Below are 26,176 nucleotides of genomic sequence, written 5' to 3' on the forward strand. Positions count from 1 at the left end.
CAAGGATACCCCAAACAGCTTGCACCATTCTCTTCTCTTCTATTTTTCCTCACAACAATCCTGTGACGTAGGTTAGTATATGACTCGCCCAAGGTCACCCAGCAAGCTTCAAAGGAACCGAACCTGGGTCTTCCAGTCCATCACTCTAGCCACTACACCACAATGGCACATGCTCTCTCCTCCCCCTTTGATTCTGAGGCTATTGAACAAAAGATTACATGTCTCATCCCTATATTTTGATCTTCTTTACTTTGTGTATAATACATTCTTTGCAAAGGGATGGACATATTTATCCTAATGTGTATCCAACCACAGCTTAGTTTCTGCATCTTACCCTGCTTTCTATTTCTGTTAAAATAGTTGACCACTAGTTTACCACTCATCCTTTGTAGAAAGCCTTTGGTTTCTTGAAATAATCTGTGGTGATTTCCATTTGATATTCCAGAATCAATATAAAAGGTGAACTCCACATATAACACTCTGCCAAGAAGCACACCTCTACTTTTTTCTTTTAAAAGTCTGAGGAAAAGTGAAGTTCCTAAGCCATCTATTACTCATTTGAATCTGTTCCATAATGATCTGATCATCAAATATTTCAATGTTCTAAAATTTTACCAGTTTCATAAGTTTCACTGCCTCTTCTTACATCCCTTGTAATTAATACAAGTCCGAATTGAAATTTCGGATAAAATTGAAAATTCTGATAAAAGCGTAGGACTCCAACCTTTCAACTTTTGCACGTTTTGAAAGACCCACAACTACGGTCACAATGCATTATTTTTTTACAACCTTACTTTTACGACAAGGGTGTTTCCCTGTACAAGATGCCGTAACAGAAAGACAGTATGTTAGACAGGATAAGAGAGCAGGAAGTAACAGCGAGACCTGCAAGAAATCAGAAGAAACAAGAAAGTTGCCACTAGTTGAGCTCTAAAGAATAGAAATACACAGCCCGGAAGAAATCCCCTTGTGTGAGCTGAAAGCTCTCCCACTGGCCTGAGGTACATGTGCTGCTGAATGTTTTCTTTGTCACCAGGTTAAAACTATACACATATGTACCCCCCGAAGGGCTGATTCATATAGCAGAACTGTATTTTCTCTCTGACATTCTGTTCAGTAGTTGATCATATCTAAAGTTGCTCTATGATAGCTAGCTTAGCAATTTTGGTGCTGGTCAATCCCAAAGGTTCACTTCTTATAGAAGCAGGGCTTTTTTTTCAGCTGGAACGTGGTGGAACGGAGTTCCGGCACCTCTTGAAAATGGTCACATGGCTAGTGGCCCCGCCCCCTGATCTCCAGACAGAGGGGAGTTGAGATTGCCCTCTGCGCCAGCAATCTCAACTCCCCTCTGTCTGGAGATCAGGGGGCGGGGCCACTGGCCATGTGACCATTTTCACCGAGGGTGATCTAAACTTTAAAAAACCCTCCCCCCTTGTTCCAGCTGACCCAAAGTGACATCATTGTGCAGTCCTGAGTTCCACAACTGAGTTCCACCACCTCTTTCCCCAGAAAAGAAGCCCTGTATAGAAGTAATGAGAGTCTAGTGGCTATCCTTTTACTTTCTGGCTGTATTTTAAAAATTCTGTACACCTTTTAACACAAACAGCATCTCCATCTCCATGCATTGCTAAGTCCTCTTTGACTATCAATGAAGTGGAGAAAGCAAAGAGGAAAATACTCAGGGAGGGACTGTGGCTCAGCAGTAGAGCATCTGATTGGTGTGCAGAAGGTCCCAGGTTCAATCCCTGGCACCTGCAGTTGAAAGGACCAGGTAGTAGGTGATGTGAAAGACCTGAGTCCCTGGAGTGCTGCTGCCAGTCAGAGCAGGCAATACTGACTCTGACAGACTAAACATCTGATTCAGTATAAGCAGGGCTTTTTTTCTGGGAAAAGAGGTGGTGGAACTCAGTGGGTTGCCCTCAGAGAAAATAGTCACATGGCTGGTGGCCCCGCCCCCTGATCTCCAGACAGAGGGGAGTTGAGATTGCCCTCCGTGCCACTGAGCGGCGCAGAGGGCAATCTCAACTCCCCTCTGTCTGGAGATCAGGGGGCGGGGCCACCAGCCATGTGACCATTTTCAAGAGGTTCCGGAACTCCGTTCCCCCGCGTTCCCCCTGAAAAAAAGCCCTGAGTATAAGGCAGCTTCTTGTATTCATTGTGAAAAAATTTCAATTCACAGCCTTTTATATTTTCCACAAGTTTCCAATGTTGAAAGATGATCTTTTTAATTTGATTCGCCCTTGGGGTAAAATCTAATCCCCATATGATTCTATTTTCCTGCAAGTCTCTGTGTCCCTCAAATAGGGATTCTCTATCCACTAGGCTTGCTCTCTGCCAAGCAGTCCGGATCACTTCTTCTGGATAGTTCCTTCTTCTAAATTGTTTGCACAAATTAGTACCATCCCTCTCAAAGTCCCACATAGAGGAAGAGTTCCTTTTAATCCTTAACAATTGGCTGTCGGGTATATTTGCCCGTAAATGACGCGGATGGAAGGATTTGACATCCAGATAAGAATTCCGATCTGTTTCTTTATGGTAGGTCTGGATCCCGATGCAGTTTCCCAATGCAGATTAGATTTTACCCCAAGGGCGAATCAAATTAAAAAGATCATCTTTCAACATTGGAAACTTGTGGAAAATATAAAAGGCTGTGAATTGAAACCTAGAATTGGCTTCCGCAGAACACAGAATGCGAAAAATAATTTGATTAGGGCTGACATATGGGACACTAGCGGAGGGCACAATTTACCATCTGGAAATTATAAATGTGCCCACTGCCAAATTTGTAAACTGTTCCAGGAAGGAAAAGAGTTTAGGTTTGGTGAGAATAAATGTGTTATCAGACATTTTGCGAATTGTCAAACAAAGGGGGTTGTTTATGTTTTGGAATGCCCATGCACACTGCTATACGTAGGTTGCACGTTAAGACCCATTAAGGTACGCATTTTAGGACACATATCGCGTATTCGTAACAACATTCAGGAGGCACCCCTGACTCAGCATTTCAGAGAGCAGGGACATGCAGAAAATGACTTTAAGGTGACGGTTGTGGAGGTTATGCATAGGAAAGATCGTGAATCTGCACAAACAGCACTACTTCAAAGAGAAGCATTTTGGATTTTCAGATTGGGATCAGTTAAACCAAAAGGGCTGAATAATGAATTGTCTTTGAGTTGCTATTTGTAACAGGGTGGAGGAAACCGCATGGCTGTAATTTGACAGTATATCTTTAAGAGACAGATGAAGTTTGTTTATTTAAGGGAACCGCCCCTTATCGTTAGGCGCTCGTGAAGAAACACCACTGCCTTGTCCGGGATGAGTGATCTAACTGCCTAGGGAAGTTCCCCATGGGGGTTTTGTGAGTATAAATGTACCTTAAAGAAAATATTTTTAAAATTTTTTATTAGATCCATATGATAGGAAAACTGACAGGACTTATGTTCTATTTAGGAAATAGACTCCTGAAGAAGCAAGTGCGAAATCTGCTTGCAGCCGGCCACAGATTGAGGGTTATGCAGGAATGAGGTTTACTGCTGCCTTTACAACTCACTCCACGAGTGTTATGCAGGAGTGAGGTTGACTGCTGGTCCTATACTTCACCTCATGGCAGGAAAGCCTTTCTATTTTATATTTATGAATGTATGAGAACGAAGTTTTGGAAAGAAAGTGAACAGACCTTGATTTTCACCCGGAAGTTGTGGACTATTTGGAGAATGCTCATATATGAAATATTGTCTTATATGGACTGGTATGGACATTTGTGAATGGATATTTATGAATCTGTTATATTGTTGGAATATTTATGAATTATTAGCACTTTTAATTGCACCTATAAATTCATTTGTTGTATTATAAATTGCATGAAATTGATTATTTTGTTCCTTGTGGGATTTACCTCCCTCCTTTTTGCATTATTATACATGACAGATCAAATGAAGCATACCGGACAGCTTCTCTCGGTTAAGAAGAGCAAACATACCCAAAAGAACATGTGACTTTTCTCGAGCATAAGTTCCACCCGGCACAAACTTATAAGCTGTACACCACACACAGAAGAATGTTTCCAGTATGTACGCAATCATCGCTGTAGTCATGACTTTTACAGGATGCAGAGAACGAATGAAGCTTCCAGTTATGCGAGGCCAGGTCCACATGGTAAAGATGGCAAGGACATCGCCAGCGAGAGCTGCACCCCATGTTGGTAACCTCAGCAGACCGGCTGCTCCCACTACACCTGTGAAGAGACAAAAGAATGATGGTGATTGGGGGGAAATCACAGTCTATTTTCCTTCTGCACCTCCATGTTTTACAACCAACAATAAATATTGCGTAACAGCATTGTAACACCATACCCTCCATTTAATGCAATGGAACGGAGGAAGGCAACATCTACCTATGATGAAGGTGTGGAGGTAAACTCAGGGGATGAAGAGGGATGAAGCTTAAACTTGGCCAGACACATGGGGAACAAGCCAAGCCCAGCGATGCTGCACCCACCGCCACAGGTGGTCTCGCTTCTGGCCTAGCCAGCGGCTGTGCAAGTTCAGGAGGCGACGGCAGCCCACCTACTGGCCTTAGAGCCTCAGGGTGGGAAACTAGCCCTGAGTGCCAAGCAAAATGTTCAGTATTCTTCCTGAGGGTTGCCTATTCTGTCAAGAAAGTATTCATATAAAACAAGAATCGTAGTCAACTGCAGTAAAACTAGGAAACAGATGTAACAAAAAGTTCCCAAATGCTTTCTGCATCCCCACCCCACAAATACCAGCATGTTCAGGCTTACATAGGCTTCCTTTGTTCAGCCACAATGACCTTGGGCCTAGTAACTACCTTTCAGCCTCTGTTGCTTCACAGGGTTGTTTCATTCAGGGCTTTTTTTCAGCTGGAATGCAGTGGAACGGCGTTCCAGCACCTCTTGAAAATGGTCACATGGCTGGTGGCCCCGCCCCCTGATCTCCAGACAGAGGGGAGTTGAGATTGCCCTCGGAGGGCAATCTCAATTCCCCTCTGTCTGGAGATCAGGGGGCGGGGCCACCAGCCATGTGACTATTTTCTCCGAGGGCAACCCACTGAGTTCCACCTCCTCTTTTCCCAGAAAAAAAGCCCTGGTTTCATTTATTTTTATGCTACCTTTTGACCCATCTTAGGGTCCCCAGGGCAGTCAAAACATTAAAACAGGCTGTAAATACATATATGGAAAATGTTTGGGTTTGGTCTGTTTGTCCTTGCCCACTGCTCCTGAGTTATAGAAAAATGGGAAAAGAAGTAAGTGCTATCTATATTTTAATAACATTGAACTCTAAGCCACCTCTCTTGAAGACTTCATATAGGTATAGACAATATAGGACAGCTCCAAGATGGAGGAGGAATAATTGCCCACCATCATTTTCTGATTACAGTCCCATCAGAAAATTCATTCATTCATTTTAGTAATACCCTTTGTATTCCAAAAAGCTTCTGCAAGCAGCTTATCTAGCACTTGGGTATCCACTGTACCAAAGTTGTTGAGAAGTCCAGAAAGACTAGCACATTGTCCCATCCATCTGCAAATGAAGACCGCCTCTCATGGTAGGGTTGCCAGGAACCCTATGGCCTCCCAGTGGGAGAGGGGATCTGGCACTTACCTCTTACCTTCCACGTGCTCTCCTTTGCATGCATGCACTCCAGGCCTTGCACAATGACATCATTGTCATTACGCTGGCCACGGGCATGCTCCCATGCTTTGAATGGGGCTAATTCTGGCTCTTTTGGGGCCAGGAAAGCACAGGAGCATGCCTGCAGCCAGCGTGATGTCATCGTGCCCACTAGGAGTGTGCCCGGCACATGCTTTCTCAGTTGCCTGCCAGTGATGGGTGACCTCCAGGGGGCTTGCACCCTTCCCCCAATCACCAGCAATCAGTGGGCAACAGTGCAAATCCCTGGAACATTGCCCACTACTGGCGGGCAACTGGGAACCCTATATCAGGGTGAGTGTGGTTTTGCCACCTTTTTTGTGTTTTTAAGTCCAGAAAATAGACTGAAAAGCGTTACGGTTAGGTCATGTCACTGAAGAATGTCTGGGCCACCTATCATCTTACTAAATATAATAGTTATGGATCAAGGCTTCCAAGCAGGCTTAAGTTCAGACAGTTATCCTAAAAGATTAATAGGTGTTTCCTGTCTGTGGCCTAAAGAAATCTAGTTGATTTTTGACACCAACAAAGTAAGAAAATATTTACATTTTATTCTGTTGTAATAAAAAAAGAATATGGGAGCGCAGGTAAACATGCACGTTCTTAAACTGCTTCCTCTGGAGTATGAACACTAAATCAGCAAAACCACCCCAAAATGAGAGGGTCATCCATCCCTAGATACAGGGATAAGTTAAAATGATCTATCTTTCCTCTTTCCCAGTTTCTCAAGTAACGTGTCAAGTGAAAGTTCTCCTTAAGGATTACATGTGGGTGAGATGAGAAAGTTTTGGCAGAGGTTATTCTTCTTTCCTGATATCTATGCCTTTAAGAGGCTTAACGATTTACAGAAAATTTATTCTCACCTATTAGGCACCAACCACAAAGGGCAAGGGCAGACCAAGACCAAAAAGAAAGCATCACTCCATGAGCCAAACCCAAGAGAACTGCACCGCTGTTCAGTTGAAGCAAAAGGGAGAAAAGAATATTACCACATTTTTGTTCTCAATAACTGAAAGAAAAATCCCTGGGATAAAACTAAACTCCATTCCAACTGGGAAAGCACTTGGAAATCAGGACTGTATGCAGGGATTTTTTTCAGCTGGAACGCGGTGGAACGGAGTTCAGGAACCTCTTGAAAATGGCCACTGGCACGGAGGGCAATCTCAACTCCCCTCTGTCTGGAGATCAGGGGGCGGGGCCACCAGCCATGTGACCATTTTCTCCAAGGGCAACCCACTGAGTTTCACCACCTCTTTTCCCAGAAAAGAAGCCCTGACTTAGATAAAACTAGCCAAATACTTCCTATCCATTTTTGGCTAGCATACGAAGATATGTACACTAAATTTTGTTTGATGTTATCCTGCCTTTCTTGAAAAGCCTTTAAATGGTCAATAAACAGAAATATGGAGGGGGAATAATAAAGGTATTTAAAGTTGTAAAAAGATTAATATTTAAATCTTTCATTCTTTTACCTATAAGCAAATAACTTTATTTTTACACAACTTAGGGCGATTCTGCATGTTCCTGGCGCGATTTCTGACATTGTGCCACCATGCTGCTCTCGAGGCATGACGACGTCAGAAACCGTGCCAGGAAGACATTCTTGTTGCATGAATATAGCGCTATGCTGGGACATGCATAATCACCCTTATTTGGATCTAGAGAGGCTAAGATCATTTCTGTTCGCACATAAGAATTCTCATTTTCCATAGGACAGCCCTCATACCCCACAAAAACATCCTTTCAAAGACAGACCATCCTATCCTGAGCAGGACCCCATATAAAGCAAAATGTTGCTACCAGAATTGGCTACACATACACCATGCACAAGTTTCTCTGTATTCAACATTACCAAGTTAATGGATGAGCAGGCATATAAATAAAAGAAAGCACAGAGCAAAAGAAATGGAGAGAAACTGGGATACTCAGCTGAAGTTATATATTTAGCAAGGCACTCCTAAACAGAGTTACACCCTTCTAAGCCAATGGATTTGAATGGGTTTAGAATAGAGTAATTCTTTTTAAGACTGCACAGTTAGTCCTTGGTCAACAGGATTTTTGGAATTCTACTAAAGCTAGTAAGTACTCAAAGTATGCAAAAATGAATTGTAAACAAGAGTCCAGTAGCACCTTTAAGACGAACCAATTTTCCTCCCCCCGTTCTCCTCCTCTATATTTGACCAGTTTCCTTCTGCCCTCCATGCATCTGACGAAGAGAACGTGATTCTCGAAAGCTTATGCTACAATAAAATTGGTTAGTCTTAAAGGTGCTACTGGACTCTTGTTTATTTTGCTACTACGGACTAACACGGCTAACTCCTCTGGATCTATGAAAATGAATTGTGTGACCAGGAAGTTTTGAAGCTCATTCTAAAGCTTTATTATGCAGTACTGCATTACAGACACATGCATTACAGCAGCCCTGAGCTTGCTGGTGCGGGGAGGGCGGAATATAAATGGAATTAAATAAATAATTAATAAATAAATGTTGAAACCTGAACCAGGCTTTAGCTGCTCTGTGCAGGGAATATGGAAGCAGACTTTGAGACATGGCTTCTACAAACTGATTCACCTAAACCCAAACGGCACAGAATGCGACAGACCCCTTGACACTCCGGGAGGCCAGTTTGTGGGCCGCTGGGTGCAAGCGCGTGGCAGAGGCTTCTGCCGCAATGTCTCGACCTGGGTCCCCTGAGCCCGTGTGACCATGTGGGAGCCAATTGATTTCAAATGCCCAGCCGGCCAATCAGGGACTGGATGGCTGGGCTGAGGCTGTGTGCCTGGGAAGGCAGACCTGGGCTGCCTTGTCCATTGTCAGGTCCATCTAGCAGGGTTAAAGGGAGGGGCTGCCCAGGCTCCACATGCAGTTTTCTATGGCCGACATCAACAGCAGCAGCAACAGTGGCAGCCAAGTGATGGTCAGGGGGCCGAGCAGGGAGGCAGTGACAGTGAGTGACAGCAGCAGTTAAGTTGCAGCAAGGCCGTGGTGAGCAGCAGGAGTGACAGTACTGCATTGGGTTGATGGCTGCTTGGCTTGGCTTGGCTTGGCTGGCTGGCCAGTGGCTGCTGCCGCTACAGCAGGGAATCCTTGACAGGCAGACCCGGTAGCAGGAAGGGGAGCAGCGCTTGCAGGGAGAGGCCCGTGGCAGTGGTTTTCTCCTCGATCTTGGAGCTTTGGGGATTAGGGCACAGGTGCCAGGGGATAGACCCCCATTACATCAAGGGAGTGGGGTGCATCTTCATGGGACAGTCACCACCCACCCTCGGGGCTAAGCACAGGCCCAGCCTTGCAGCTTTTTCCTCTCAGTTCCCAGTTGGGCTATTTTAGACCTGGGCTTTCATCCTCCGCTGGTGGGGAGCAGAGATTGGCCGTGCCACCCCTAAAGGCAGCTGGGGCTAGTTCTCAGCACAGGATGGGGGCACAGCATGAGCGAGCCCTGGCAGCAGCAGCTTTCTCACAAGGGAGCAGAGGCAGCCGGGCTAAGCTGGCTCGCAGGGCCTCAGCTGCAGGCAGGCGGGGGGAAGGTTGCGGCTTGCTATGCCTACACAAGGGCCCCTTCCTGGGCCGAAGGGAAGCTACACCTTGTAAAACTTGTCTAAGGCCATCAAGCTCCTTTCTGAAAGGGTGGAGCAGCTGGGCAATGGTGGAGGCTGCTTCCCTAGAGCCTGTTGAAGCCCCGTCCCGGGCATTAGGTAAAACTGCCGAGGGGGGGCACATTGACCACAAGAGTACAGAAGTATAATAAATAATAATAATTGCAGCTCCTGCAGTCCAGAGGGGAGGAAGAGACCAGTGAAGAACCAGAGTTGGAAGTCCTGCAAGTCCTGGAGATCATCGTGCAGGCATGATGTGTCAAACAACACGGAATCGACCGGTGAGTCCTCCTCGGGGGGGGATGAGGGAGACCTTGCCAATAATTATTGAAGGGAGGCCACTCATGTGCCTGGAGTGCTGGCCTGTAAGAACACGTGTCCCTGGGCCCAGGGTTGGGAGGGGAGGGGAGAGGGAGGGGATGCTTCCATGTCCCTTGCCCCTTACATGGTTGATGAGGATTCCCCAGGGGTTCACTTGATCTACAAGGTCCACAGAGGTTCCTTGATGGGTTCTATGTGAATGTTTCTCCCTGTTAGGGCCTGAGACAGGACAGGCAGAGCGGCCCTCCTTTCTAAATGAGACAAGACGGGGCCAAAACGAGAGGAGGTGGAACACATCTTTGCTAATTGGCTGGAGGGCTATACTATCTTCATGGAAGTCATGCAGGCAGCCTACCCTGAGAGAGGCTGGCCCCTTTCAAACCACCTGGCAAATGTATTGTGCGCACGGGCACTTATAAGAGGGGACAATTCAGGCATGGACTATGATGAGGCATTTTGCAAGTGAGTGTCTCATAAAGCCAGGGCTCACTGGGACCTCATCAGACACAAGCTTTGGTTGTGGCTGGAGGGCCCCCACATCAAGGGCAGGGCTAAATCCCTTAAGGCGGGCAAATGGGGCTCCCGGCAGGAGCAGGCTGGTGGGGCGGGGGGGGGGGGGTGGATGTTGGAAATACAATCAGGGGAAGTGTCAGCAGCCCATGTGTAGATATGATCACACCTGCGACGGCTGTTTCAGCCTCACCTCTGGCCCACATGCCTCAATCCCCTGGGGCCCAGCAGCCTTTTTGGGCAGCCTGGTCCTCCTGCTCTGGCACCCGCAGAGAGGGAGAGTCCATTGGTGCCAGGGCTGTCTGACCCCCTTCCGGAAAATAGCACCCCCCCCTAGGCCTGGGGCTCACATTTTCCCCTATCCGCAAGGAGGTCCTCCACCCCTTTCTAGACCTTTATGCCAAAACAGCAACCAACTCCTTTCTTTTAAATGGGATTTGCAAGGGGTTCTGCATACCATTCAGGGGTCCTAGGGTGGCCATGACCTCTGGCAATCTAGAATCTGCCAGAGACTTGGTGTGTGGGGAGGTGGCCTCCAAATTGGCTAAGGAGTTCTCCGCTGGCCTTATTGCAGGGCCCTGTCTGGAGCCCCTCTACCCGCTTTAGGAGGTTCAGCCCTGCCCTTAATGTAGGGGCTCACTAGCCACAACCAAAGCTTCCCAAGAAGGCCCTGGGGGAATACCATTTAATTAACTGCCTTTCCTATCCCCCCGGACTTCTTGGTGAACAGTGCAATCCTGTCTGAATATTGTTTGGTCAGGTATGTATCTTTCGACTAGGCCATGCACCTTGTAGGGTCCTGTGGGGTGGGTGCGCTTATGGCCAAGTGCGATATGCAGTTGGCCTTCCGTTTGCTCCCCGTACACACCGATAACATTGTCTCCTGGGCTTTAAATTCAATGGAGCCTGGTACATTAATTAGGCCAAGACCATGGCTTGCTCCATGGCCACTCCTTCCTGGAGTAGGTAGCTAAGTGCCACATGCACAGCCTGCATGCCATGTACTATCTGGATGATTTTCTTATAGTGGCCTCAGTGTGCTTCACAGTTTGTGCTCAAATTCCTTCCAAGCTCTAGTGACTGAACTGGGTGTCCCATTAGCTCAAGAAAAGATGGAGGGCCTGGTCACCTGCCTCACCTACCTGAGCACAGAGCTTGACTCCATGACAGGATGTTCCCACCTTCCGGAAGGGCCTTAAGGCATGTACTGCGAACCTCGTCCCACTCCAAGGTTATACTCAGAGAAATCCAGTCTTTGATTGGGCACCTCAACGCCACCCGCCAGGTAGGAGCTCCAGCCTTCCCTGCCTGCCTTGCCAGGACCACAGTTGGGGTCTCTGCCCCCACAACCACATTTGGGTTTCTAAGGGCACCAGAGCTGACCTCCAGATCCAGCTTACATTCCTAGACAGCAACAATGGAGTTTCATTCTGGCTGGAGGTTTGGGAGCCAGGAACCAAGCTACAGGTGCTGGAACTGTGGGCTTTGGCATCTATCTTCAGGGGCGGTGGTGCACTCAGAGATGCCTGGAGGCTTGGCCCTGGTTGGATCTGTGGTGAGATCTCACCTTCCTTGAGCTTTTCCCTATCCTGGTTGTGGTTGTCATCTGTCAGGTGTAGCTCAGGGACAAATGGGTCCACTTCTGGTGTGACAACCAAGCGGTGGTCCAGGTTCTGAACAGGCAATCCTCACGCTCTGAGTGAGTCATGCACCTAGTGCACAGGGTGGTGCTGGTTTGCTTGTCCACTAACATCATTTTCAGCTCATTATGTAGCAGGGCCTGATAGCATTGCGCATGGTCTTGCTTCCAAAGAGAGAGGTTCTTCAGCCTTGCCAAGAAGGCCAACCAGAGCTTGGATCCCTTTCCAAAGGACCTATGGGAACTTGGCAGCCCATGATATGACATGGAGTATTCGCTTTGATCAGCCCTTCCACCCTGCAGGCCTACCAAGGGGCCTTGGCAAGCTTCCTAGGCTTTACTCATGTGGTTGAGAGTAGAGCCTCCCTGCCCACGTCTGGATCCATGGTCTGTGGTACCTGGCATCCCTTAGGGAGCAGGATTTGGCACTCAGGACCATATGCAGTCACTTTGCTGCCATCACCATTTTCAGCAAGGCCAAGGGCTTCCCTGATCCTGTGGTTTCTTTGTCACATGCCAGGTGATTGAGGGCTAATGGTGCCACCCTCCCTCAGCAGGCTCATCAAATAGCCCATCCTTAACTGCATCGTCAGCCAGCTCTCAGCAGTTTGCCATTCCCCATTCAAGACCAGCTTTTTGGGGGGGGGGGCATTCATACTGGACTTTTTCAGGGCCTTCAGGGTCAGGGAGTTGATGGTGGACTTTCAACATGATCCCTCTGAACATGCCTTGGCATGCATGGACGTGGCTATGTGGGTTCTACGAGCTTACTTTTGCCTGTGCCATTCCAAAACCGACCAGATGAGGCAGGGAACATACTTTTCATTGGGATCCACCAAGCCTGCCGACCCAGTGAAGAGCCCCTGCTGGTCCATGCCAGTGGTTCTCCCCTCACCCACTTCCAGTTTGTTGGCATCATCAGGTTCTCTTTGGCAGCAATGGGCTTGCCCGTGGGCGAGTTTAGAGGGCACTCTTTCAGGATCAGCGTGGCCATGGTTGCCTCGGACCTGTGGGTCCATGCAGTAGGCAGGTGGAAGTTGGGTATGTACAAGAACTATATATGTCCTGATCTTGCCATCACCCCTTCTTGTTTCTAGTTCCCACAGGGTGGCAGCAGGCACAGCATCATCCATTGGGCGTCATTACTCAGCGGAAACAGGATGGGGAGCATCTTGGACTTCAGACAGCAATTGCAGTGAAGTGGATTGTGTGCTGTAGATGCGGTGGGACACCTTCATCCCCACTGTGCTTCAGAATCTGCAGGACTTGAGACCGCCAGACACCTTGGTGATCCAGCTAGGGGAGAATGATTTGGGCCCACAGCCTGGCTTGGACTTATTGCATGCCATCATAGAGGACTTGCGGTTGGTGCAGTGGAGTTTTCCTGAGAGTGTAGTTGCTTTCGTCAGACTTGCTTGAGAGGCACTCATGGCAGGGTGCTGCTTCGCCTCAGAAAGTGGACTTGGCCAGGTAGCAGTTGGCAAAAGCTGTTGTGCATTTTGTGTAAGTGGTTGCATCATCTACCTTCCAGATATTTCCTTTCAGGTGGAGGTGTCATGGCCCAGCCTGGGCTCAGTGAGAGCGAGGACTCCTCCTCAGGAGGAGAGGGGCTTCGTGTAGCCAGCCAGGACTCCTCAGGAGAAGAGGAGCGCCATGCAGCCAGCCCTGACTCAGCAGAGGCTGGTAATCAGGAGCCACAGCTGTTGGCTAATCGGAGCCTACAGCCAGCAGCTGAAGCAGAGCCATCAGTACTCTCCAGCCCCCGCACCACAGGGGAAGTGCAGCCAGGGACTTCCACAGGGGAAGCTCAGTCTGGGACTGCCAGCACCACAGGGGAAGCCCAGCCAGAGGCTTCCACCCCCCCAGGTTCACCCACACCCAGAGAACACCGCAGACAGCGCCAGAGACTGGAGCTGCAGGAGAGACGGCGCAGTGCTCGTCTCCTGAGCCGACGCCAGCTGCTGGAGAGTGATGATGAGTAGCTTCAGGATGGAGCCCCAGCAGCTGGCTGAAAACCATGCCTGGCTATAAAAGCCAGTCAGGAGCAACAGCCAGGTGTGGAAGCAACGTCTCTACTGCCTGCAACCACTCCGTGCTCCGTGAACCTTGCCCATGCCTACTGTTGGACCTGACACTACCGGTAACTGACCTTGGACTGTGCCTGACCTTGCTCTTGGACTCTGGACTCAACTCTGGCATTAGCTTGTGCTCTGACCACTGCTTTGACTTGGCTTTTGGCTCCTGAAACTCCCTCTGGACTTGGTATCAAGGTTTGGACCTGCACCACCCTGCTTGGGCTGGCCCAGCCCGTGACAGATTGCTTCCACCCCACTTCCCGGCATGGATGCAGTGATGCCCACCCCGGGAAGCCTGGCAATGCTGCAGGACCAGGTGCTGCAATTAACCCAAGCACTGGTGACTTTGCAGCAGCAGATTGCTACTCTTCTTGTTGCCCCTGCTGCACCTCTGCCTGCAAAATGCCCAGTGAGGCCTCCTGACAGTTTTGAGGGCAATGTGGAAGAATTCCCAGCGTTTCTTGCCCAGTGCCAGTTGTACATTGAACTCCGGGCCAGAGACTTTCCCACGGATAAAGTCAAAGTTGGCTTCATCCTCAGCCTGTTAAAGGGGCAGGCAGCAAGATGGGCCACACCCTTGCTACTGGCTAAATCCCCTCTGCTGGGGGACTTTCCAAACTTCATGGCTCACATTACCGCCGTCTTTGCCAACCCTCTGAAAGCCATCAAAGCAAACCAGAAAATCCAGGCCCTCACCCAGGGAAATGGGACTGTGTCTCAGTATACCACAGAATTCCAGCTACTGGCTCAGGACCTGAACTGGAACAAGGCCGCCCTAGTGGACCAGTACCTGGAAGGGCTGTCCGATGAAGTTCTTGATGAAGTGGCTCGATCGGAACGGCCGGTGGATCTGCAGGCTCTTATTCTTCTATGCCTACGAATCGAGGGGAGACTGGAGAGCAGGAAAACAGCCCATGCATTGCGCCATCGGCCTCCGTCCAGAGCCTCACCTGAAGACAGGGGTAAGCCTGTGCAGTTAGGGGGGCCTCATCCCCCCTTGCCCCCAGAGGAAAAGGAGCGATGCCAGGCCCACCACCTCTGTTGGTACTGCAGTGAGGCAGGCCACTATGCCATCAGCTGCCCTGCAAAGAAGAAAATCTCAGCTACAGGGCGAGAGCAGCCTCTTGTAAAGCAACTGGTTGGGGTGGCCAATGCCTCCGATGACCATCCTGAACCTTTCCTGGTGCCAGTGAAGCTTTGCTTACCCGACAGCCGGGTCCTGTTTGTGTATGCCATGATAGATTCGGGAGCCTCCCACTGTTTCATAGATGCTCACTTTGCAGCCCAGCACAAAATTCCTCTTCAGTCCAAGGAGGCACCCACCATAGTTGAAGCCATTGACAGGCGGCCGCTGTGCTCTGGCCCAGTGGTCAAAGAGACCCAGCCACTCACGCTACGAATCCAGCAGCATCAGGAGAAGCTCCGCTTCGACGTTGCGAGTACACCTCGGTTCCCCCTCATCTTGGGACTTTCCTGGCTCAGCCTCCACGACCCCATCATCAGGTGGGGCCAACTGGACCTCCAATTTCGGGACCCATGTCCGCACCTGACCCAGCCTACGGTCCTGGCCACGGTCACAGCTGCACCAACCTCGTCCACTCTGCCCAAACTGTATATGGACTTCCAGGATGTGTTTGAGGAGAAGGGAGCGGACCAACTTCCTCCCCACCGGCCATATGACTGCACCATTGACCTGCTTCCAGGCTCACCCCTGCCGGTGGGACGCCTGTATTCACTGACAGAGCCTGAGCTGGCTGCACTCAGGGATTTTCTTGCCAAAAACCTGCAGCGGGGGTTCATCCGCCTGTCCACCTCGCCCACCTCCGCTCCCATATTATTCGTCAAAAAGAAAAGTGGGGAACTCCAGTTATGCAACGATTACCGGGCCCTGAATAAAATCACTGTCCGAGACAGGTACCCACTTCCCCTGATCACCGACCTGCTGGAGCAATTGAAGGGAGCCCAGATCTATACCAAACTTGATCTTCGGGGGGCATATAACCTGGTGCATATCCGGAAAGGCGATGAGTGGAAGACAGCTTTCAGTACTCGATATGGACAGTATGAGTACCTTGTGATGCCGTTCGGGCTGACCAATGCACCAGCTGTGTTCCAGAGGTTCATGAACGACATCTTTTGCAACCTCCTGGATCAGTTTGTCATAATTTATTTGGATGACATCTTGATTTATTCCTGGGATCCTGCAGACCACCCACAGCATGTACGAACCGTGCTTCAGCGACTACGGCAACATGGTCTGTTTGCCCAGTTGGAAAAGTGTGCCTTCCACCTCCGGACGGTGGAATTCCTTGGCCATGTAATTTCACCCCAGGGGATTCAGATGGACCCCAGGAAGGTTGAGGCCGTACAGACTTGGCAAGCCCCCCGTTCCCAAAAGGATGTGCAGCGTTTTCTGGGCTTCGCCAATTATTATTGCCAGTTTATCCCCGGCTTTGCCGAGACCACTGTACCACTGACGCAGCTACTGCGGCCCCGGGTGCCATTCAAATGGACTCCTGAAGCAGACCAAGCTTTCCAGGCCCTGAAGGGCTGCTTCACTGCTGGACCGGTCTTGCGATACCCAGACCCCCAGCTGCCATTCACTGTGGAAGCGGACGCTTCTAGCACCGCGATTGGGGCTGTACTGTCCCAGCGAGAGACATCCTCAAGCCCTCTGCGACCCTGTGCCTATTACTCCCACCAGCTCACCCCAGCAGGGAAAAACTACACCATCTGGGAGAGGGAATTGCTCGCCATCAAGGCAGCCTTTGAGGTTTGGCGGTACCACCTTGAGGGGGCACAACACCCAGTCCAGGTACTCACGGACCACCGAAATCTGGAACACCTCCAGACAGCTCGTCGCCTGAACCAGAGACAGATCCGGTGGTCCTTATTCTTTTCCCGGTTCAACTTTAAAATCACCTATGTGCCCAGCTCCCAGAATAAACGAGCCGATGCCCTCTCGAGAAAACCGGAGTACGCTTCACCAGCTGGAGAGGAACATCCCCTGACCACCATATTACCTCCAGAAGCTCTTGCAGCCGTCCAAACCACCCCGGGACTCTCTGCCAGAATTCGCTTGCAACAATTTCAGGACTCATTTGCCCAGAAGCAGCTCCAGGACCTCCACATGTCCTCACACCCAAATGCATCCAGATTTGGGGAAGAACATGGCCTGCTCACCCAGCGGGGCCGGGTTTATATTCCCCCAGGCCCATTGCGCACCAAAGTACTGCAACTGGCACACAATGCCAAGCCTGCTGGACATTTAGGCCGTCACAAAACCACCCACCTACTGACCCAGGAGTTTTGGTGGCCCCGGATTCAATCTGACGTGGCCTGGTATGTGAGCACTTGTGATACCTGCAGATGGGCCAAGGACCACCTGGAGAAACCCTCTGGACTCTTATTGCCCCTGCCTACACCCCCGGGGCCCTGGAAATTTATCTCCATGGACTTTATCACTGACCTGCCCTGCTCCAAAGGTCACACCTGTATCCTGGTGGTGGTGGACCTGTTCACTAAGATGGCTCATTTTGTTCCCTGTCCCGGACTTCCTACAGCCCCGGCTACCGCACAGCTCTACTTACAACACGTCTTCAGGCTCCATGGTATACCAGACCATCTGATCACAGACCGGGGAGCCCAATTCACCTCCCGGTTCTGGCGTGCCCTGCATACCCTCCTCGGCACCCAGGTCCACTTGTCCTCTGCGCACCACCCCCAATCCGATGGGCAAACTGAACGCACTAATGCAACCCTGGAACAGTACCTGAGGTGCTATACGAACTACCAGCAAGATAACTGGGTGGCCCTACTTCCCCTGGCCGAATTCGCCTACAACAATGCGGTGTACACGTCCACCCAACAAACACCCTTCATGGCAAACTATGGATATCACCCTCGGTTCTTCCCCAGCACTACCCCCTCCACTGGTGTTCCTGCTGCCAATGACTACCTCCAAGAACTCCAGTCTCTACACCAACTCTTGAACGAGCAGTTGCAACAGGCCAAGGAGGCATACAAAAAGGCTGCAGACCGGAAGTGCCAACCCGGTGAACCCTTGAAGGTGGGAGATCAGGTCTGGCTCTCAACCCGCCACATACAGACCCAGAGACCATCCCAAAAACTGGATGCCCAATTTATCGGCCCATTCACCATCACGGACCAGGTCAACTCTGTGGCTTTTCGACTGCACTTGCTTCCTACGCTCCCGATCCACCCGGTCTTCCATCGATCTCTCCTCATTCCTGCCTCGCCCCTGGACCCACAGAGACCCAAGCCACTTCCTCCCCCACCAGTGCTTATTGATGGGCAAGAAGAATATGAAGTTGCCCGGGTCCTGGACTCCCGCCGCCGCCGGGGACAGCTGCAATATCTGGTTGAATGGAAGGGTTATGGCCCAGAAGACCGATCCTGGGAGCCTGCCAGTAATCTCCATGCTCCGGACATCATCCGCCAGTTCCACAGGGCCTACCCCCGGAAACCCGGTCAGCGGAATGGAGGGGGGCCTGAGGGAGGGGATGGTGTCATGGCCCAGCCTGGGCTCAGTGAGAGTGAGGACTCCTCCTCAGGAGGAGAGGGGCTTTGTGTAGCCAGCCAGGACTCCTCAGGAGAAGAGGAGCGCCATGCAGCCAGCCCTGACTCAGCAGAGGCTGGTAATCAGGAGCCACAGTTGGTGGCTAATCGGAGCCTACAGCCAGCAGCTGAAGCAGAGCCATCAGTACTCTCCAGCCCCAGCACCACAGGGGAAGTGCAGCCAGGGACTTCCACAGGGGAAGCTCAGTCTGGGACTGCCAGCACCACAGGGGAAGCCCAGCCAGAGGCTTCCACCCCCCCCCCCCAGGTTCACCCACACCCAGAGAACGCCGCAGACAGCGCCAGAGACTGGAGCTGCAGGAGAGACGGCGCAGTGCTCGTCTCCTGAGCCGACGCCAGCTGCTGGAGAGTGATGATGAGTAGCTTCAGGATGGAGTCCCAGCAGCTGGCTGAAAACCATGCCTGGCTATAAAAGCCAGTCAGGAGCAACAGCCAGGCGTGGAAGCAACGTCTCTACTGCCTGCAACCACTCCGTGCTCCGTGAACCTTGCCCGTGCCTACTGTTGGACCTGACACTACCGGTAACTGACCTTGGACTGTGCCTGACCTTGCTCTTGGACTCTGGACTCAACTCTGGCATTAGCTTGTGCTCTGACCACTGCTTTGACTCGGCTTTTGGCTCCTGAAACTCCCTCTGGACTTGGTATCAAGGTTTGGACCTGCACCACCCTGCTTGGGCTGGCCCAGCCCGTGACAGGAGGCCTTGTATCGTCCTGATGGGGGGGGCACCTGTCTAGTTGGAGCAGACCATCTGGTTACAGGACATTTGGGATGGCCTGTGGGGTTGCTTGCAGATTTAGGAGCTTTGGCAGGAGCCATCTGGGGGCTCTTGTGGCGGTTTGGCATTGGGCACAGATCCTTTTGGGGGAAACAGCCTGCATGCTCTTTTTTCCCATAGCAGGGGGTCCCTTTAAGGGATCTTAGGGTGATGCCGAGCAGTGACAAGCCCAGTTCAGGGACTCACGTGACATGCTTGTCTCCCTCCTAGGTGATAGGGGAACCACAGAGGGGTGTACATCCACATGAATTCCACTTACTGACGTCTCATGGTGCCCCCTCAGCTCGCAGTCTGAGGGGGCAAACGGATTATCAGCTGGCAGGTAGGTCAACCGATCTGGGATCCGTGCCCCATGCAGTGCCAAGGATCCTGTAAGCTGTAAGCAATAAAAAGTTCTGGCCTTTTCATCTCCAGTCTATTGTCTCTGTGTTTTTCTGGTATCCGCCCTCACCCACACCCCTTAAGCAAAAATACTCAGTATATCCCATTAAGGAATTTGAGCTGATCACCAAAAATATTCATAGCAACCAAGCAAATGAGAACAGTTACTGTGAGAAATCCAGGACCAAAGAAGAATTTTTAACTTGTCTCATAAACTGGCACCAGATAGTGCTTTGTTAATTTTTTTAAATCATAAAGGTGTTAGTAATTGTCTGCCACTACTGTAGACAGGGCCGGCACGCCCATAGGGGTCAGGTAGGCGGTGGCCTCAGGCGCGAGGGCCCTGGAGAGGCACTGGAGGGGGTGTCGGGGGTGGAGGCGCGCGCCATGGAGCTGGCATGGCTGGCCCGCAGCAGCTGCAGCCAGCCAGCCCCGTGCTGCCGCCGCCGCCGCCACCACCACACGCCCCCAGCCGGGCGCAGCAGCCACGAGCTGCTGCCGGGGTAGTGTGAGGAGTGCGGAGCAGCCTCCACCCGCCACCCCAGCCATCCGCTGGCGAATGCCCTGGCTTGCGCTGCAGTCCATGCACACGCGCGGTTCCCACAAGGTGGCAGCAGGCACAGCATCATCCATTGGGCCAGTCATTACTCAGCGGAGACAGGATGGGGGGCATCTTGGACTTCAGACAGCCATTGCAGTGAAGTGGATTGTGTGCTGTAGATGCGGTGGGACACCGCGTGGGTGGTGGTGGTGGCCACAGGCGCCAGAGACGCTGGCGCCGGCAGTGACTGTAGATGTAACTCTAAGTCATATTTTTAATTCTGCCTCCAGTCATTTGGAGTTGCTTCCATTTCCCCTGTAAAACCAATGTATTCATTAGCTTTTGTGAATATTTGACAATAGAGCTTTTCAAAGTATAGGAAGGAGAAGAACATTCATATTTTTAAAGTTATAGGTAGGAGAAGAACATTCATATTTTGAATGTTCTTCTCTTACCTATACTTTAAAAATTGATAAAATAGTTTAGCAAATCACTAAGGATTCAAAGAAAATAAGATACTTATCTTTTAAAAATGCTCTCTGCCTCATGAGGGCAGTGTCCATACTTTGTATTATACATAATTCTAAGTCACTCTATTTCTAAAAGTCAGCATCCATTGTTCTTGAGTACATATTGTACAAAAACAATGAAAATCTGCCAGGAAATTTCTGTGCTGTCCTTTAAGGAAAACCCAGTCCCAGTCACAGTGGAGGCAATCCTGTCAAGTTAATCCCGATATCTGAATAAGATCCATATGTACATCACTCTGATCTATATGGATCTCAGTTCTGACTGCTTTAGAAGAATGTCAGAAGAACAATGCCTTACCCATGCGGATTAGGATCTGGCCCAGGATGTGGATGTCCACTCACTGCCCATCTAGAAACTAAGGATACTTCACCAAAAATCCAGAAGGTGAGGAATAGAAGGCTGCCAAAAGCTGTCCCTGACCAAAGCCAGTTTGGTCTATGAATCATTTCCTGTGCCGTATTTCCATTCTTGTGTGCTTCTTTTTTCTTGCCATTAACACCTAAAAATCACAACCAAATGTGGAAAATATTGGGCCTGCAACACATGTGTAAGAAGAAGGCATTTGGAAATGTCCAAGCCGTTTTTATGTATTTACTGTTTTATTCATTCAAAATATTTACATCCCACCTTATCTCCTCAGACTCAATCTGGGGGTTGAAGCAGTCAAGAAGGAAAATTGGGGCTGCCATTTGATCTCCCTAGTCTGTCACAGCCCATCTCCATGGCTACATTTTTCTGCATATTTGTGCTATATGGCATTCATTTTGCTAGCCTAATATGCAAAGGGAAGCATTGGGTACTTTACAGCTGACTGCACCACTGGAGAAGCTTCTGTATACTGATGGGTTACATGTAAATTTCCCCAAAGGCAAAAAGAAGGTTACAGTGGTCATTTTACATCAGGAAATTGCTCAGGGACAGGGGAGGCTTAAGCTCCCTCTGCCCTATGGTCCAAATCTGAATTGGACCTCACATACCTGGGAATTGTTATTGTGGATATTTGTCAGTTGTAGCAAAGTTGCACAGTCAGAAAAGCATAGAATCTTGTGTTATGAAACACTCTCCAAGACAGTATATTGCCACTGATAAAACTTAATTTAATTGAAGCTGATTTACATTCATTTGCTTTCTTGTAATAGCAGAAGGAAAAATAGAAACCTAATCTAAATAACACTATTCCTGATTACAAGTGGCCAGCTATTCTGGCTGCGTGTGAGTGAGAGTATGGTTGTGCTTCTCAATACACAAGCACAGGACAGCTTCTTGAAAGACCAGCAGAGGAGAGAGAATAAAGGCAATGAAAGAGAAGGAGGAGTCCGAATCTTCCAGATCAGACCAACTGAGGTAACACACAAATACAGTCTGCTTCTAATTTAAAGGGGAAAATAGCACTTCTCAGTGTCCAGGCATGTTGAGTCACTTCTACTTCAACAATAAGTTCCAAGCATCAAACTCCCAGAGCATGTCTGCCCACAGGACCCAAGGATGGATCCAAGAACGGTACACTGTGTATGTTTACCTGTATATGTTCGTTCAAGAACTGCTATGAAGCCAAGCATCATTATAAGAGTATTGAACATCTTACAATTCCAAACTGGATTTAATGACGTATACCAAATCCGAAGAACAAGAAGAAGAATTTTTCCTAGTATAAATCCCCAGATTCTGCAGTATCTGTAAACAAAGAATATCTTAAAATATTTATAGCGTAGGCAAAAATTAGTTGTCATATAAGGTCATTGACAAAAGCATTTTCTTTCATTTTGACTATATCAAAGAAGACAATCTGCTTTTTAAAAAAAGTAATACTTATAATGCAGGTTTTACTTTCTTATACAATACCTTTGCAAACTGTTCCCAGACCACCACGTTACTGTCTGAACCACCAATGAGGAAGAAACTCCCACAGCCAAGATCAAGAGTCGAATATTAGCATTTGGCGCTTGATAGGAAACTATGGTTCCTGTGTGCAAAAACACATTTAAAAGTAAACAAGGGCACAAAACAAGGGCTTCAGTTACACACCTTCATCTCCCACTAATTTCAACAGCAGAGTCAGGCACTACTTAAATTTCTTCAACTGAAATCAATGGATAACGCTACATTTCTTGGCAAGGTGATACTACCTTTAACATGTTGTGCCTCCTCGAGCACATTCAGCCCCTTTTGTTTTTCATCTTTTCTCTGTACCCATGGAGTCTCCCAATCTGTGAATGGCCTCAGTCTGTCCACTTTACTATTACATATAGTAATACTAGCATTGGTCACAAAACAAAAATTAATTTACTTCCTCGTCCTTTGTATGTTTACACAGAGAAGTAGCAAGCTCCATTGAATTAAATGCTGATTAACTTAGAGGTCTTTTGGCTGCACTATAACCTGAGAGTTAAAGGAGGGCCTGTTTTCTGAGAGGTGTTGCAAACAGAAACCTCTTAATACTATTTTAAATTGTTGATAGGAAGTCAGATACATCAGTGAAACTTTTTTTTTTGAATTTTTTTAAATTTTATTACCTACATTAACTAACAATACAGAGGGAAAGAAGGGGGACAGGGGAAGGAAAGAAAAAAGAACAGCAACATATAACAACACTACACTACAAATAATGCTTTCCCTTCATACTGCCATTATTAAGAAATTAAAACTTTGTAAGATATTGATGGAGTGGTTGACCTTGCAAAATACAGATTACAATCCAAATTAAGTCTTCCTCCCCACCCCCGGGCCTTGGACGCAGTTCTCTCTGAGCAGCTGCAACCGCAGTGCTCGTTCCCTCCCCCCCCTTCAGACTTCAAATCTTTTTCTTCTTGCTTGGTGTCTTGCTGAAATTCTTGGTTTTTGTCCTCAAAATCCCTTAGTTGATCTTCTGATGTTATCTTGTAAGATTGATCTTTGTAACTAAACCAGATACCTTCCGGAAATAATCATTTATACTTTATTCCACGTTCCCTCAGAAGAGCTGCAAACCTTTTATACTTAAATCTCCTTTTCCGAACTAAGAATGGAACGTCCTTCAGTATCTTAACTTTATTACCCAGAAAGTCCAGATCCGCATTGTATGAGTTGTATAGGATAGTGTCTCGGATCCTCTTAGATGAAAAATCGATGATGATCTCGTGAGGCAGCTGACGCTTCGTTGCATATTTTGAAGAAGCCCGACGGACTTCCAAAATGGCGCTTTTTACCTCTTCTTTAGTTGCCCGCGCGGGTGTCGCCAATAGTTCCGAGGCCAGATCCCTTAAATCCTCATTTTCCTCCTCTTTCACGTTCTGGAGGCGCAAAATTGTCTGTGTTTGTTCCACTTGTAGCCCGATCAGCTGGTTCTCCACCAGCTTTAATTCTTTATTCGTTGCCCTCGCGAGTGACACATTTTCCCGAGCAGACTTCTCTGCCCCCTTAATGGTTTTCACTTCGCTCTCAATTAAGCCCACCCTTTGATCTGTTTCATTCAGCTTGTCAACAAAGGGCTTTATGGCTTCGATAACCGACCTCTTCACCAAGTCCTCGAGCGACTCTCCTTTCCCCTGCAGGGCAGCCAAGATTGACTTGCCCAAAGCGGGACTCTGCTTTTTCGCTGCCATTTTAGGGGGGGGACTGCCGACCAAATTCTGAAACTCAGCGAGGGGGAAGAACGAGCCTTCTTAGCTTCAGATCCCACCACTCCTTCGCGTGCGCTTGTAAGATACATCAGTGAAACTTCATGTAAAAAATCTCTTTCTCGCATGCAGAAAACAGGCATATCGAGAGGACCAAATTACAACCTCTCTCTCTAATGCACATTTAACAGACTCGTTTGTACTTAAGTCAGTGGGGCTTACTACTCAATGGGGCTTACTTCCAGGAAAATGTTCTTAGGATTGCACTGCAAACCCCATTATCTGAAATTTAGAAAGAAGTTCTACTGATTTTAGTGGAATATCTGAGTGACTGTACTTCCTTATAACTGTCCCTTTATTCACTTTCCGGTACATTCAACTGCTCTTTCATCTGAGTAGTATTAGGAATTCACAGGATTGCAGTTATCTTGTTAATAGAAATGGTGAGTAATGAGAAAGGATTGTGAACTGCAGTACATTCATATTTAAATATCAGAATTTGAAATTTTTTATAATGCCTATTGCTATTGCTAAGCTATTTAAAGTTGCTTAAATATATGCAAGTATAACTTACCAATCATCACCAGCCTTAACAAAGTCAGAATGTACTTGTTGTTTGCCAGCCTCCAAAATGGACCAATTGATAAGAACACAGGAGAGAGGAAAGCAAGAGCAAAAGCTTCAAATCCAGTAAGTTTCAAGGTTTGTAAAGGAAAATAATAGATCATTGGTGGAAGGGCATGGTAAAGAGACCAGGAAATGTAACCTGAAATAAAAGGGAACATAAATGCCATTATATATCTTCCAGGGCATGCCTGTTTTACTATAATTAGACTATCAGGGGGTCACATGTGAAAAAGCAGTACATTGCAAGCGTACTATTTCTTTCTGGTTGTGCTGTTTTGACCACTTCAGGTATCTTACAGTGCAATCCTATACAGAGTTACTCCAGTATAAGCTAAATGATTTCATTAACTGGACTAACTTTACAGAGGATTGCACTGAGAATCACTCAACTCTTTATTGCTTCTCAAAGAATGAATGAGCAATCTTTTCTTGCACCATCTACTAAAATAGGAATAGGCAGGGGAGGAGACCTGAATGAGCTAGGATAGGCCAATCTCATCAGGATTTTAGAAGCTAAGCAAGGTTGGCCCTGGTCAGTACTTGGATGGGAGACCACCAAGGAAGTCCAGGGTTGCTATGCAGAGGCAGGCAATGGCAAACCACCTCTGTTTGTCCCTTGCCTTGAAAACTGTAAAGGGCTGTCAGAAGTCACCTATGACTGGACACCACTTTCAGCCACCATTAGACTATCGTCTGTTAATGACCTGCTAGCCAATTTAAAGCACTGGCTTAGGGGAAGGGATTTACCACGACCACATTATTGCCACCATCTTCCTCAACACATCTGATATATAGTCACTAGAGATGGGCATGAATCTAATTATGACCCAAAAAAATGCACGAACCGGGCCGGTTCGTGGTTTGCAAACCAGTGGTTCATGGAAGCTCATTTCCACGAACTTCCACGAACTGGTCTACTGGTTTGTTTGGGTCGTATTATAGGGGCAGTTTAAATATAAACTTTTCCTGCCCCTTGCAAGCGGCAGGTCCTTTTAAACTATCAGCTGGCAGGTGGCAGCGGGCAGGCCGCAACGGTCATTTGAGGAGGGGAGGCCATTTTCGGCCTCCTCTGCTGCTTTGTGGGCCCACACAGTGGTGAAAGAGGCCAAAAACAGCCTTCCCACCCCTTGCAGGAGGAGGGGGAGGATGCCACGGGCCCACAGGGTGGCTGGGCAAGGTAAGTGTGGGGCTGGGGCTGGGCCCTTTAAAGGGCCCTGCTGCTTGCAAGCAGCAGGTCCCTTTAAACTATCAGCTGGCAGGGAGTGGGGGAGATTCCCCCTGCCTGCCAGCTGATAGTTTAAAAGGACCTGCCCCT

General features: G+C 48.6%; 1 protein-coding gene across 1 annotated transcript in view; it reads right to left on the bottom strand.

Moving 5' to 3' along the window:
• CWH43 (cell wall biogenesis 43 C-terminal homolog) overlaps positions 1–24,995 on the bottom strand; it is a 63,437-nt gene extending 38,442 nt beyond the window's left edge. Inside the window, exons 1-6 of the mRNA XM_054990193.1 lie at positions 24,809–24,995; positions 22,481–22,601; positions 22,158–22,312; positions 20,936–21,137; positions 6,533–6,621; positions 3,980–4,234 (exon numbers count right to left, since the gene is read on the bottom strand). Coding sequence (XP_054846168.1) covers positions 3,980–4,234; positions 6,533–6,621; positions 20,936–21,137; positions 22,158–22,312; positions 22,481–22,601; positions 24,809–24,962 — 976 coding nt within the window. The 5' untranslated portion in view covers positions 24,963–24,995. The remainder of the gene's footprint in view (positions 1–3,979; positions 4,235–6,532; positions 6,622–20,935; positions 21,138–22,157; positions 22,313–22,480; positions 22,602–24,808) is intronic.
• Positions 24,996–26,176: the final 1,181 nt, after the last annotated feature.

Source organism: Eublepharis macularius, chromosome 10, assembly GCF_028583425.1.
Source record: "Eublepharis macularius isolate TG4126 chromosome 10, MPM_Emac_v1.0, whole genome shotgun sequence".
NCBI lineage: Eukaryota > Metazoa > Chordata > Lepidosauria > Squamata > Eublepharidae > Eublepharis > Eublepharis macularius.